This window comes from Epinephelus lanceolatus, chromosome 5, assembly GCF_041903045.1.
Source record: "Epinephelus lanceolatus isolate andai-2023 chromosome 5, ASM4190304v1, whole genome shotgun sequence".
NCBI lineage: Eukaryota > Metazoa > Chordata > Actinopteri > Perciformes > Serranidae > Epinephelus > Epinephelus lanceolatus.
Genome location: NC_135738.1, coordinates 1,029,495 through 1,042,314, shown reverse-complemented (window position 1 = coordinate 1,042,314; position 12,820 = coordinate 1,029,495). Strand labels below are relative to the sequence as shown.

The 12,820-nt window shown below is 43.5% G+C and overlaps 1 protein-coding gene across 2 annotated transcripts in view; it reads right to left on the bottom strand.

The window, feature by feature from the left end:
* Positions 1-8,147, bottom strand: part of glg1a (golgi glycoprotein 1a) — a 55,221-nt gene extending 47,074 nt beyond the window's left edge. Inside the window, exon 1 of one of the 2 annotated variants that reach the window (XM_033634753.2) lies at positions 7,757-8,147. In XM_033634753.2, coding sequence (XP_033490644.1) covers positions 7,757-8,089 — 333 coding nt within the window. In that variant the 5' untranslated portion in view covers positions 8,090-8,147. The remainder of the gene's footprint in view (positions 1-7,756) is intronic. The other variant, XM_033634754.2, reaches the window with a different exon arrangement.
* Between the last annotated feature and the right edge of the window lie 4,673 nt (positions 8,148-12,820).

Genomic DNA, 12,820 nt, shown 5'->3' with positions numbered 1-12,820 from the left:
GCAGAAGTCAGGTTAATACACACACACATATATATATATATATAAAAATATAAAAAGAGGTAACCACGGTAACATTTTCTCTGGTCTCCATGAGGATTTCTGCTGTTTACCATGGATGTGTAAAGAGAACAGGATACAGCACTGTTCTTTGAATGTAGCTCAGTGACATAAAGCCCAAAACATTTGACTTCCTGGGATCTTCTACATCATGGAGCATATAGAGCAAGCGCTTGAGATTTACTACGGCCCAGTCAGCTACCTTCCAGTTCAGCCCTTGGCTAACTTGAATGGGGATAAAAATTATTTAATCGTGTGGCTCTTCTGGACTTTTGAAATGTTATCATCCCAAGAGGATCAAATTCTGACAGTGAAAGGAGTCATTCTGCAGGGGCTGTGATGCTAAGTAGTAAGCCTATGGGAAACAGTGTATTTAGGCCCAACGACATCATGTCACGACTCAGAGGTTGTAATTCCACCGTTTGGCCACTTTGTCAGATTGACTTCAAAGCCCATCACACTTCCTGCGAGCTTGCCGTTTACTAACCCTGTTTTCTGGCACGTTTGTGACATCAAATGTGACACACCAGTTAAAAAAACAAAACAGAAAGGCACACTGGTCTACTCCTGGCGAGGGGAAAGGAGTCTATCATCTATTTTTATTTTAGGCATTTTAAAAAAACCTGCATTTGCGTGCTAATTATGATGGAAAAATAATGCAGCTGTTTTTCCTGATTTGGGCTCCTTGGTTCCAATGAAGGGAAATCTTAATGCTCCAGCAGAGATATCTTAGACAATAGAGTTCTTCAAAGTATTTGGCAACACTCTGTGTTTGTCCCTTTCCTGTTTCAACATGATAATACCCCTGTGCACACAGCCAGCTCCACAAAGAAATGTTTTTAGCAGTTTGGTGTGGAAAAAAATCTTTACTGGCCTGCACAGAAGAACTCTGATCTCAACCCCTATCCAACACACTGTTTGCACCTGTCAGACGGGGAAACATGGTGAGATTAAAACACTACTTGGCTATCAGACAAACAGTGAGGACCAAAGCTTCAGGAAAGACTGACACTGCCTGGGTTGGAGGATCCATTCCTGGTGTTGCAGCTGAGAACCAACACGTCTGTTTGTCAAAGTGAATGTCCTCAAGCATTAATGTGCTAATTGGCAATTGTCAAACTGGGAACAACAGGGAGACAGGAACACGTGGAGGCTTCATGCAGCCGACAGGCCAGAGCGAAACCTTCAATCTCCAGAGCCTCCTCCCTCTGGACTCTGAGGCTCTGCACCACGTACACAAAACCACAGCCACCAGCAGGATTGACAGCGGGCAGCCCGGAGACACACAAAAATGCTCCGAGTCTAAAAGCAGCTCTTAATCTCACCCTTAACCAGAGAACAGCAGCACGAGTGCCATCTGGGCAGCTCAGGGCCTTCACACAGAGGGCGGACGGACGAGCTCCACAGTGGCAGCCCGGAAGCAGCTTACATGGCGGACGTAAAGAATCGAGACGTCGCACCCAAAAACCTGCATTCACTGGGTGTCTCAGAACTTATTTCAGGCAAGATCTTAATACTAATTTCTGTGTAATGTATCTAAAAACAAGGAGATATTGTATCTCAACTCACAAGAAAATGAATAGAGGTCAAGGTGTTTCACTTCATAGAAGAAAACTATTTCACAAATTGAATCAAGCTGCCTTTTGAGGAAGCAGGAGAAGGGGTAAATATGTTGATTGCCAAACAATTCCGTAGGTTGGTTAAAGTTTTACAAAACGTTGAGATGATTTTCTAAACTAAAAATAAAGTATGATAATGGTAAATTATTCCTTTTGCTCCAGTGCTCTATAATTGCACAAGCCGCCAGGCCAACACAAACCCATGCCAGGCCCGAAAAACAAAAAACTCTTTTTATTGCCAAAAATAACAGCAAACATCTATTCTAGTGTTTCTCCAATTTTAATTCTGCAGCAGAGCGCCACCCTGAGTTTATGAACAAGGTAAGTATCTGTGGTTAGTTCACACACATGTAATAACATCAGGACAGTCAAGTGTCTGTTATGTGAACTGCAAAATCGGTTTAACAGGTGACGTGAGTCGACAAAGATGCTCAGTAGTGAACGTCACGCTAATGTGCTAAAGAAATCAGTGTTTTTGTGTTTGTAGTTGAGCTAGACCAGAGAATATTTGGGTACAAACAGATCTGTGATGCTGTTTTGCCCTCACTGTTCTCCATGTTCATGAACTCTACCCCTGAAATTTGCTCCTGGTTTTTGAAATATTTAAAGACACCTTAAAGTGTAAAGATTGAGAATGGAATTTGGCGTGGCAGTAGGTGGATGAATGTGTGCTCCAATGGTCCTTCTGCCACGCCAAAGCAGTCAACCTATGGGAGGGAGAGCTCCGCTCATTCATGCAGACCTAAACTTTACTGTACAAAAAACTGTTACAACATACAACGGGATTTAATCCCCCCAGAAATAAAAAAGCACCTCAGTTATCACTACCATGATGAACCATAACACACCTCTCTATCTCAAAGTTTAAACCTCTGTGGGAAAAAACACCAAAGTGCATTTCAGTCGTGAACCTCAAACACACCAATCACAAAGGCATTAAAAGGTCTTAATAAATAAATAGATCAGCCAGCAAACTGACACTGGTACTGAGATGACAGCGACATCCGCGTACAACGTCTACCTGCTACCTTACTCTCTGACTTCTGTTGACAGACTGTTACTTTCTCTACTTATCTATTTTTACCTCTTCACTTAAAATGCCAGAAAGCACACAGCTGCTGCTTGTGGTTGATTTGCATTCAAATGAGACATTTCATGCTTTGTCTATGGCTGCCATTAACTGTAATTGTCATTATCGATTTATTGGTGATCCTTTAGTCTGTAAAATATCTGAGAATTTTCCCATCACAATTCCCCACAGCCCAGGGTGACATCCTCCAATTAGAGCTGCAACTAATGATTGTTTTTATTACTGAACTATCTGACAATTGATTTATCAATAAGTGAATTAACTGTTTTTTTACAGAATGTCAGAGGACAGTAAAATATGCCTGAGGAGCCAAGGTAACGTATTCCTATTGTTTTCCAACCAAAAGGGTTGACTGTAACATTTGAGAAGCTGCAAATGTTTGTCCATATTCCTTGAAAATGACTAAAACAATTATAATTAAAAGAACTGCAATTTTAATTTTCTGTCCATTGACTAATCTGTTAATCAGCAGATCATCTCAGCTCCACTTCAGATGCTAATTATGTCCAAACAAAACAGTCCAAAATTCAAAGCTATAAAATTTAGTAATATAAAATAGGAGCCCCGTCTAGGCAGGAGTGTCGCACCTTTATGCCGCCCCGCTGCTCTGTATTAAGGTAAAGCCACAGAACGTGGGGACAGGGTTGCCTCACCTTCGAGGCAGCATCGGAGCTGGTAACAATACCCAAACAAATTGAAAGCTGGCAAGACGAGATCATGGGCATCACAGACGTGACATTTTGACAGTGTATGATAGTGTGTTATGCATGCAACTCATGGCGGGAGATTTAAAAAGTAGCTACTAGCAGTTAGCGGCTAACTCAGAAAAGACGAACAGCTGCCGAAAACTTCCGCAAATAGGGAAAACAATGAGGTCCAGGAGCTCCTAACCATCCAAGCAGAGGACAAGATCAGTCGCCATATAACAGTCAGCAGCAGGACCATAAATGCTTGTTATTGCCATGTTATGCCATTGTTATTGTTTATAAAATGTCACACAAAAGGCCAGCGCTGTTGTGTTACGTCACGCCCATCATGCCTCTTTTGCTTCCGCAATGCCGCCATGCTGTTTAGAACCACACACTGGAGCAATATGATGCTGCCGTTGTTTGTTCTGTGTAAAAATGTAGACGCCGCATAAATAAATGAGTTATAGTGGCCCTATATCGCCATCTCTGCGTTTAAACGGCTAGAGGGAGGCAGCACATTTGTGTCACATTTGAGACACTGGAACCAGAGAACGTTTGGTATTTCAGCTTAATAAACACAAAACACTGTTGCTGATTACTTTCATGATTAAACTGCTCTGCGTTACCAACCACTGACTCTTTCTTCAGAGAGACAGGGAGGGACTCACTTATACTTTCTCCCCAGAATATTTTGTATACGTCATATTTTGTTTTGAGTGCTGAGTATTTGCAGGCGATTCTCACCACAAGGCGCAGCCACAAGACTACAGAAAACTACAATCATGGTGTCTTGGTGGCCTGTTTGAAGGCTTCAGTAGTCATTTTTTAAATGTCACATCGTTCATACTTTATGTTTTTACTGACTTTCACATGTTGCACAGTGATTCCTTATTTAAAATCCATCCTTAGCCTTTCTCCAGCAGCTACCGGCTGTAAGAGTATTTCCTGGAGACTTTTACAACCGGAGGAGACGCTGTCTTGTGACTTTAAGTAAGCAGATAACAGGGCACAAACCGAGGCTTGTCTTAGCTGCTGTAAGCTCCTGTTGCAGCGTAGAGAGATCTCTCAGTCTGCTGCAGTTCTGCTGCTGACAAGCAGCTAATGAGCTTAAAGAAGTGAGTAAGTAGTCAGCTGCCACCCTGCCAGCAGCTACGATCTTGGGTTGATCTCTCATCACACACTTGAATGAGCCTAAGAGGTCAAAAAAAGCAATCTGGTGCCCTGAATACCACAAGTTCGACTACAGACAAGCCTGGGGCCGATTTCTCACTGTGAGTCTGAGTGAGTAAATAATGAGTAATCCTCCACCTTTCCCAAACAACTACCTGTGGACTGAGAGCAAGATAAACAAATCTAATAGCTGCTGGGAAACTACTGACTGAAGGAGGAAAGTTAACAGGTCTAATCAGAGTGTGAACTCATGAGTGAGTGTGACCAACACCAAACTGCCATCACTCTTCAGCTTGGTTCGTTTATAAATGAGGACAGTGGGGGGGGCAGATGATTTGTCAATTAAATGCTTGGTAAACGGACATGAAATTAATAAACCGTTTTGAGAGTTTTGTAATCTTATCAGCCTTTAATCAATCCAAAAATGTTACCGGTTGCAGCTTCTCTAATGTGAAGATTTTCTGCTTTTCTCTGTTTGATATTATCATAATAAGAATATCTTTAGATTTTGGATTGTTGGTCAAACAGAACAAGACATTTGAAGACATCACCTTCACTTTTTGAAACAAATATATTGACTAAATTACTAATGGATAAGTTGCCACCCTACAGAAGGAGAGATGGGGGTTGGCTGGCAAATTTTTAGCTCTTTTACATATTTATCTGGCTCCTCTCGAGAAGAGAGTCGAGAGTCGCCCGGCTGGCCTGGGAACACCTCAGGGTTCCCTCGGAAGAGCTGACGGAGGTGGCTGGGGAGAGGACTGTCTGGGCTTCTCTGCTGAGGCTGCTGCCCCCGCGACCCGGACCCAGATAAGCAGAGGACGACGAGACGAGACGAGACATATTTATCTGGCGTAACTTATGTTATAATATCCTAATGGGCAGCGAATGAAAGGTTAAGGTCTCAGCTGTATAAATAAGTTTCAACGTACACAAATGTTTTCTAACATTAGGTAATTTGTGATTAAAATCTTGTTGTGCAATTTTGCCAATCAGCGGGCGCACTGTTGAAATGCTATAGATACAAAAAATTAAGGACAGAAACTGTATTAACATTTAATTCAAACAAGAAGCAGAAAACATGAACATTTAATAGAGTATCTGTTCATTTTTAGAAGCAAACAACACTTTCAGCAGTAAATCTGAAATCTGTAGGGATGTCTAGTTACTTTGCCATTGACCATTCAAAATAATAATAAACAATATAAACACTGCTTTTAATCTTTAAAAATGGTTTTAAGAGAGAGCTAGTTATTTTACACTTGATTAGCACATATCCAAACCAACCCCAAAATCAGCGCGCCAGCCAACCTCACTCACATCTTTCAAATCACATATCAAAATGTAGAAAATTCTCATGTCTGACTAGAAGAAAACATTTTTGATACCACTATACAGTTATGTCAGTGATTTTTAGATGTAAACTAATAAAAAAAAATTAAAATTTAACAAAGTAGATGAGTGCAGGTGGAGAAAGCAAACATGTTGATGTTACATTTATGTTCCTGTGACTTTTAGCTGTGTGTCAACCAACCCTGGTCTCCCCCAAATGTCTGGTGAAATCCTTGTTTGTTCTGCAACAAATAAATAAGTTTCACTGTAATTTCCACAGAAAAATAAAGCATTGTTTAAGAGTTAAACAAACACAACATGTTCCTTGCTGAAAATTGTCATCACATGAAGATACAAAACGCATTTCACTGGCACTGGCACCACAAGCAGAAGGAGAGTTTTATCTTTTCTGATCATCTTCTGGTAATGTTGCCTAAACATGTCAGGACAGAACTCACTGCCCCCAAAAACCACAGTAACTACCAATCGTGGTGCTGCCCCGGGCTGCAGTGGGAGGCCACTGACAACCTTTTCCCAGGGGAAAAACGAGAGTCCCTGCAGCAGACAAAATGGATATAATCTGTTAAAGTGTCCGCCTCACTTAACGTTAGCCACTTTAACTCCAAACTGCGTTAATAATCTGCTAATTTACTGTGTTGCAGCTCACTGTCAAGTCACTGACCACAAACTGAGCAAGACTTAAAGCTTATCTGTCACAGCTGTGTCTTGTGGTAAATTCGGCTGGTAAGTATTCCTCAAAGCAACATTTATTCCAGTGTTATCCACTTGTTTTTCTGTTCATCTACATTATGCGGTCCCAACTCGATGTATAACGTCTCAGAGCAACTTAACCCAGGTTAAACCCACACACACACCGTCAATAACCAGTTCACTCAGCTGTCACACAGACATTAGAGCCGACTGCTGTGCAACGTTACAGGCTATCATTACACAAAACGTTGTAATTACCGGTAATACACAAAGCCAGAAATCAACCAGCGAAAGGCTCGGTGACGGTTATCTGAGCTAACATCTCGCTGAGGCTACAGATGCTAGCAGATGAACGTTAGCTGATGGTTAGCTGCTTTAAGGTTAGCTAAAATGGTTTTAAAGGTGACCAGGTTACCGTGCTGTTTAATACTTTTAATAGTGATGTGTGGTTCTGAACTGTTAACGCCAATTTTGTGGCCAATAAGAGTTTAGTTAGCCGCTAGCTAGTCCAGATGCACGTCGTCTTGTGCCTTCACTCCGAACTGCCTTGATAATCTGCTGGTTTATAGTGGTGCAGCTCTCTGTCAAGTCACTGACAACAAACTGAGACACATTTGCAGATAATGTGTAACAACTTTGTCTTCAAGTGAGTTCGGCTCAGATGTGATCCACACAGCACTATTTATTTCAGTGCCATGCGGTTATTTTTCTATTTATCTACACTACGCCGTCCCAATCCGAAGCTGTTAGCAGAGACGTTAAAGACAAGAAATATGAGGCAACACGATTCACAAACTTGAAAATTGTAAAAACGGTGAGGAACACTCGGAGTATTGCATCATGCCGAACTGAAGAGTGGACCATGAGGACTCTGAATTTGTCTTTTAGTTTGGTCTACAGTGTGTGACACACTGAAGATTGTATCATAGGTTATAAATTGCTGTTTTTTTGACCGGCGTTTAGCGTGACGTTCTCTCAATACGGGGCTAGCGGCTGGCTAACGATGGCAGCTAACGTTAGCTCGCTTGTTCAGCAGGCACACCCTGCTTCTTTCCCTGAAACCCCAGCACCCTGTCCCGCTGATGTACCTCTTTCTTGTCCTGGAGACACTCCAGCACCGCCAGGTTGTTGTTCCAGGAATGTTTGGGGCAAAGCCGGGTCAGGTCCTCCCTGCACACCCCCTCCTCAGACAACTTCCAGCCGGTAGAGCGCCTCCGAGGCAGCGAGGCCCCAGCGCCCAGGTTCCTCTCAGCGGCTCCCGGGTTCCCCGCAGCCGGCCCCGGACCTCCGGCGGCATTCTGTGGGTTATCGACATTACCTGCAAGTTTGGCAATAACGTTGTTTTCTCCTTGAATTGGATGCAAAGACGACAAGATGCACATCAAAAGCAGGAGCAGAGGAACACGTATACAGTCCGCCATCTTCACAGAGCCAGTCAGCCTGCTGCTGCATTCAGGAGCTGTGGGAAATATGGGCACTAGGAGTAAAGTTGCAGACGCTTTTTTTTCTTTTTAGGATGGCACTGGACAGCTCATGAATAATTAATGAGCGCGTGTGGGTTCATCCAATCACATAACCACCATCGAAACGTCTTCTTCCGGCATTCCTTATGATTTCAGTGGCAGATGAACACATTTACAAAGTGCTAAACATGATGTCCAAATATTTATACTGCAGAACTTTGACAACAAGTACTGGAGAAAAAAAAGGTTCTGCTTGTACAGAAAGGAGAATGATAGACAGGTCACACCGCCTTGACCTGGATTATTTAGGCCTTTGTGGCAATACGTTTTCCTTTCTTTTTTTCAGGGTTTAGTGTCATTTGAAAATTTTCCATAGCATTTTTTTTAAACCTTTATTTTAGGATCCCATCCATTCATCCCCTTCCCTTCGCTTATCCAAGGCCGGGTCGCGGGGGCAGCAGGCCAAGCAAAGCACCCCAGACGTCCCTCTCCCCAGCAACACCTTCCAGCTCCTCCTGGAGGACCCCGAGGTGTTCCCAGACCAGATGAGAAACACCTCCAACAGGAGGCGCCCAGCAGGAGGCGCCCAGCAGGATCCTGATCAGATGTTGAACCACCTCGACTGATCCCTTTGGACATGAAGGAGCAGCGGCTCTACTCTGAGCTCCCTCCTGATGTCCGAGCCCCTCCCCCTATCTCTAAGGCTGAGCCCAGACACCCTACAGAGGAAATGGACCAGTAAATCAAAAGCTTTGCCTTCCAGCTCAGCTCCCTCTTCACCACGATGGTCCAGCGCAGCGCCTGCATCACTGCATATGCTGCACCAAACCACCGATCCATCTCACGCTCCATTCTACCCTCACTGTGAACAAGACCCTGAGATACTTGAACTCCCTCACTTGAGGCAGTAACTCTCTCCCAACCTGTTTCCTGGGGAGGCTGTTTTAGGATTTCCAAGATAAAACAAACGCTCAGTTCATCATTTTAACAACTGTCACAAATATCTTCACAGGTGGAAAAATAAAAAAGAACTCTTAGGACTACAACATTACGGCTAAGTAAAATACATATGCACAGTGATAGAGATAAACTGCTACCCAGTAAAACCATTAAGCCCCGTCTCCACCAAACCCTTTCAGTCCAGCACCTCTGGAACCAGCAGTAAGCCTTCAGACATGGTACCTAGACCCTCGGTCTGTTCAGACAGTCCTCTTAAATGTGGGCGGGGTTGTTGTCACTCACTGCTCCGTCCAGCACTCGCTGTATTTCCTCATCAGCGGTGACACAGATGGAAGTCTGCACCTGGTTTATCGTCCACAGAACGAGGCTGCACGCCCACATTTTCACAACAAAATAGAACAGGCTGCAGTGAGAGTCTCTCTCCATGGGATATTTAAAAATAGCAGCTTTGTGCATTTAGTCCTTCTCAGGCAAGCTCAGGGGTTTAGTGTTGCTGTAGCCCACAGGAAGTGAGGATTAGAATATATGACCTTCACATAATCCGCTCCAAATTAATCTATATTTTTAAAGTCATTACTAAAAGTGTGTGTCATATAAAAACTAAAGTGATGCTCAAAGTTGTCACAGTGAAATTTAAGGTGTGCTGATGGATTCACGTCATCAACTCATGCATTGAGTAACATTACAAGTTAACGTTCCACCTTAAAAGTTGCCGGCAGTCGGCCCAGTGAATGAAGTTATTTTTTCTCAGACTCCAGCTGCTGTGAGAGGCAGCAAAACATCCTTTCATTTTATAGTTACAGTTTACTAATAAAACTCTCCACAGTGTGAACAGTGGTTACATGAGCCTCCACATGTACCATCCACAACTTTTCACAGTGGAAACGGATAAAAGCAATAACAGATAAAATGACTGTACCGTACTGCTCAGTGGAAACGGGGCTTATATGTTGCATGTGCTACGCTAAATCAGTCTGTGAGCAGAATGAAATGACAGCAGCACACATGCAAGCTGCACAGCGCTGCCGATTGTGTCAGGTGAGAGTTTGTTTGCTAGTTTGTGTGTGAGGTGGATCTTGGTAGTTGTAGTCTAATGTGACACTGACAAAGCCTCCATGTTGATCCACTGTTCAGGTCTGACACAACACAGTCTGACATGCAGCTACAACAGGTTGAGTATCAGGGAGGCTGCAGCTCCACCTGAGCGCCCCAGCCCCATCTTCATGATCACTATCATTTGCTCATTAAAACCTGCTCCCAGACAGATGTCAACTAGTAGAAACATTTTTCCATTACATTACAACAAAGGTTCAGACGTCTAAATTATGGGTTGAGATGACAGTCATTGAATCTTGGCATAAATAATAAGAGCTGCGTCTACAGCAGCAGTAATCATCCTGTAACTGCCTGTCTGTTTATTATTATATATTGTCCTGTTTCGACTGTGTATGACATATCAGGCTTTTTATTTTGTAAGTGTAAACCTTATGTTACAGTAAAAGAGCATCTCTCACCTGAATGAAAGCCCAAATTTATCCACTATTAAAAACACTAAGAGCTTCATTTGTTCAGATTCCTTCAACAGAAAACAGCCCAGATGTTCAGAGTGATGAACTGTCTCCGTAATCGTGCAGATGTTTGCAGCTATTTAACTCTTCTGTGCTAATTATGTGTTGCGGTGTTGTTTCAGCCAGCTGGTGTAGTGTCTGTTAGCAGGTACGCCAGAGGTCACATGACTCTGTGCCCTCGCTCTGATTGGCTGTTTAGAGCTTCTGCAACCAGAGGACAAAGAGCCCGAACCAGGTCAGACAGGCTTCTGGGTCAGGGCGGATATTAGCATGTCAATGGAGACGCAGTGTGAAGCGGCTGGGATGAGAGTCAGCACCTCTTAATCTGAGGCCATGGTCCTCTGACAGAAACTTCAAGTATCTTTCTCACGAGTGAGGGTAGAATGGAGATGGATCGGTGGTTTGGCGCGGCTTCTGCAGTGATGCAGGCACTGCACCGGACAGTCGTGGTGAAGAGGGAGCTGAGCTGGAAGGCAAAGCTTTTGATTTACTGGTCCATTTCCTCTGTAGGGTGTCTGGGCTCAGCCTTAGAGATAGGGGGAGGAGTCAGACATCAGGAGGGAGCTCGGAGTAGAGCCGCTGCTCCTTCATGTTGAGGTGGTTCAACATCTGATCAGGATCCTCCTGGGCGCCTCCTGTTAGAGGTGTTCTGGACACGTCCCACTGGTAGGAGGCCCCGGGGCAGACCCAGAACACACTGGAGGGATTATATATCTCATCTGGCCTGGGAACACCTCGGGGTCCTCCAGGAGGAGCTGGGAAGTGTTGCTGGGGAGAGGGACGTCTGGGGTGCTTTGCCTGGTCTGCTGCCCCTGCGACCCGGCCCCGGATAAGCGGATGAAAATGGATGGACCCTGTGTAAGAGGGCACACAAGTATATGCTCTTAATTTTGAATGCTTGTATGTCTTACAGCAGCACACACACGTTGTTCTGGTGGTGTGCGGCAACCAGAATGGTCTCAGATGGTCTTCAGTGCGCGGTGTAATGCTGGTATGAAGTGGATGAACAGATATATCCGGACTGATGGCTTGGTAGGTCGTGTATCTTGTTCCCTCTTTAGATCTTAATTTTTTGGTCATCTCTGTATGGTCACTCTGAATATGACGACACTAACCGGTGGAGAGTCAAGAAGAAAGAAACAACAAGTCTGTTTTGATAAGCAGGAGAACTGGATCTCGTCTCAAACAAGAAAACATCAGAGTTGTTCCTGGTTTTTATCAGACCAGAGGGACACTGGTGTTCTATACAGGAACAAGGAAACTTTATGCAAATATGTGCGGCTTGATGTGACTGAATGATAAGATCATTGTTAGAGCAGGGGATAAGACAGAGCTGTAACATGACGCTACGTGAAGAAGAATCTCAGTATACATGAATAACAGCAGAAAGCAATAAACAAATTTCACCAGTTTGAAGCATACATCAATAAAATGTGTTTCCTTGTTTTTACACTTTGTCATAATGTTTCCTGAAAATAATGACTCAAAGAAAAAGTACATTTTATAGATGTATTATTAACTGAAAGAGAAATGCATGTTGTATACTGTATTTGACACTTTCTGGGATGTGAAGTAGGAATTTACAGGAATGCCTTGAAAGCAGCGCTGTTGGTAGAAATATGTTTCTAGACTGAACCGTCCGCCATGACTGATCTGGACTGAGTGTGATGGAGTGTTAAAGATGAGGTAGGTGATTTTTATGTCCGTGCACCGTCGATAGCCACGGCCGGAGACGGTATTTTTTCGGGTCGTTCTTGCGAACGTGACATCTCAAGAACGCCTTGAGGGATTTTTTTTTTAAATTTGGCACAAACGTCCAGATAGACTCAACAATGAACTGATTAGAATTTGGTGGTCAAAGGTCAGAGGTCACTGTGAACACAATAAACATGTTTGGAGCCAGAACTCATACACTAATTATGACAAAACATCACGTAAATATCAAACAGGATAAAACCATGAAGTGATGACATTTTATATCCAAAAAGGTCAAAGGTCAACTTCACTGTGACATCATAACGTTCTGCAAAATCACTTTTCTGGCCATTATTCAATGTCATGACTTAAAAACAGAAGGAGAGACATGTGGTCAGATACCGAACTGATGACACTAATCTTTAGTGTCCATCATGGATGCAAACTGTAACTGCAACCTGACCAG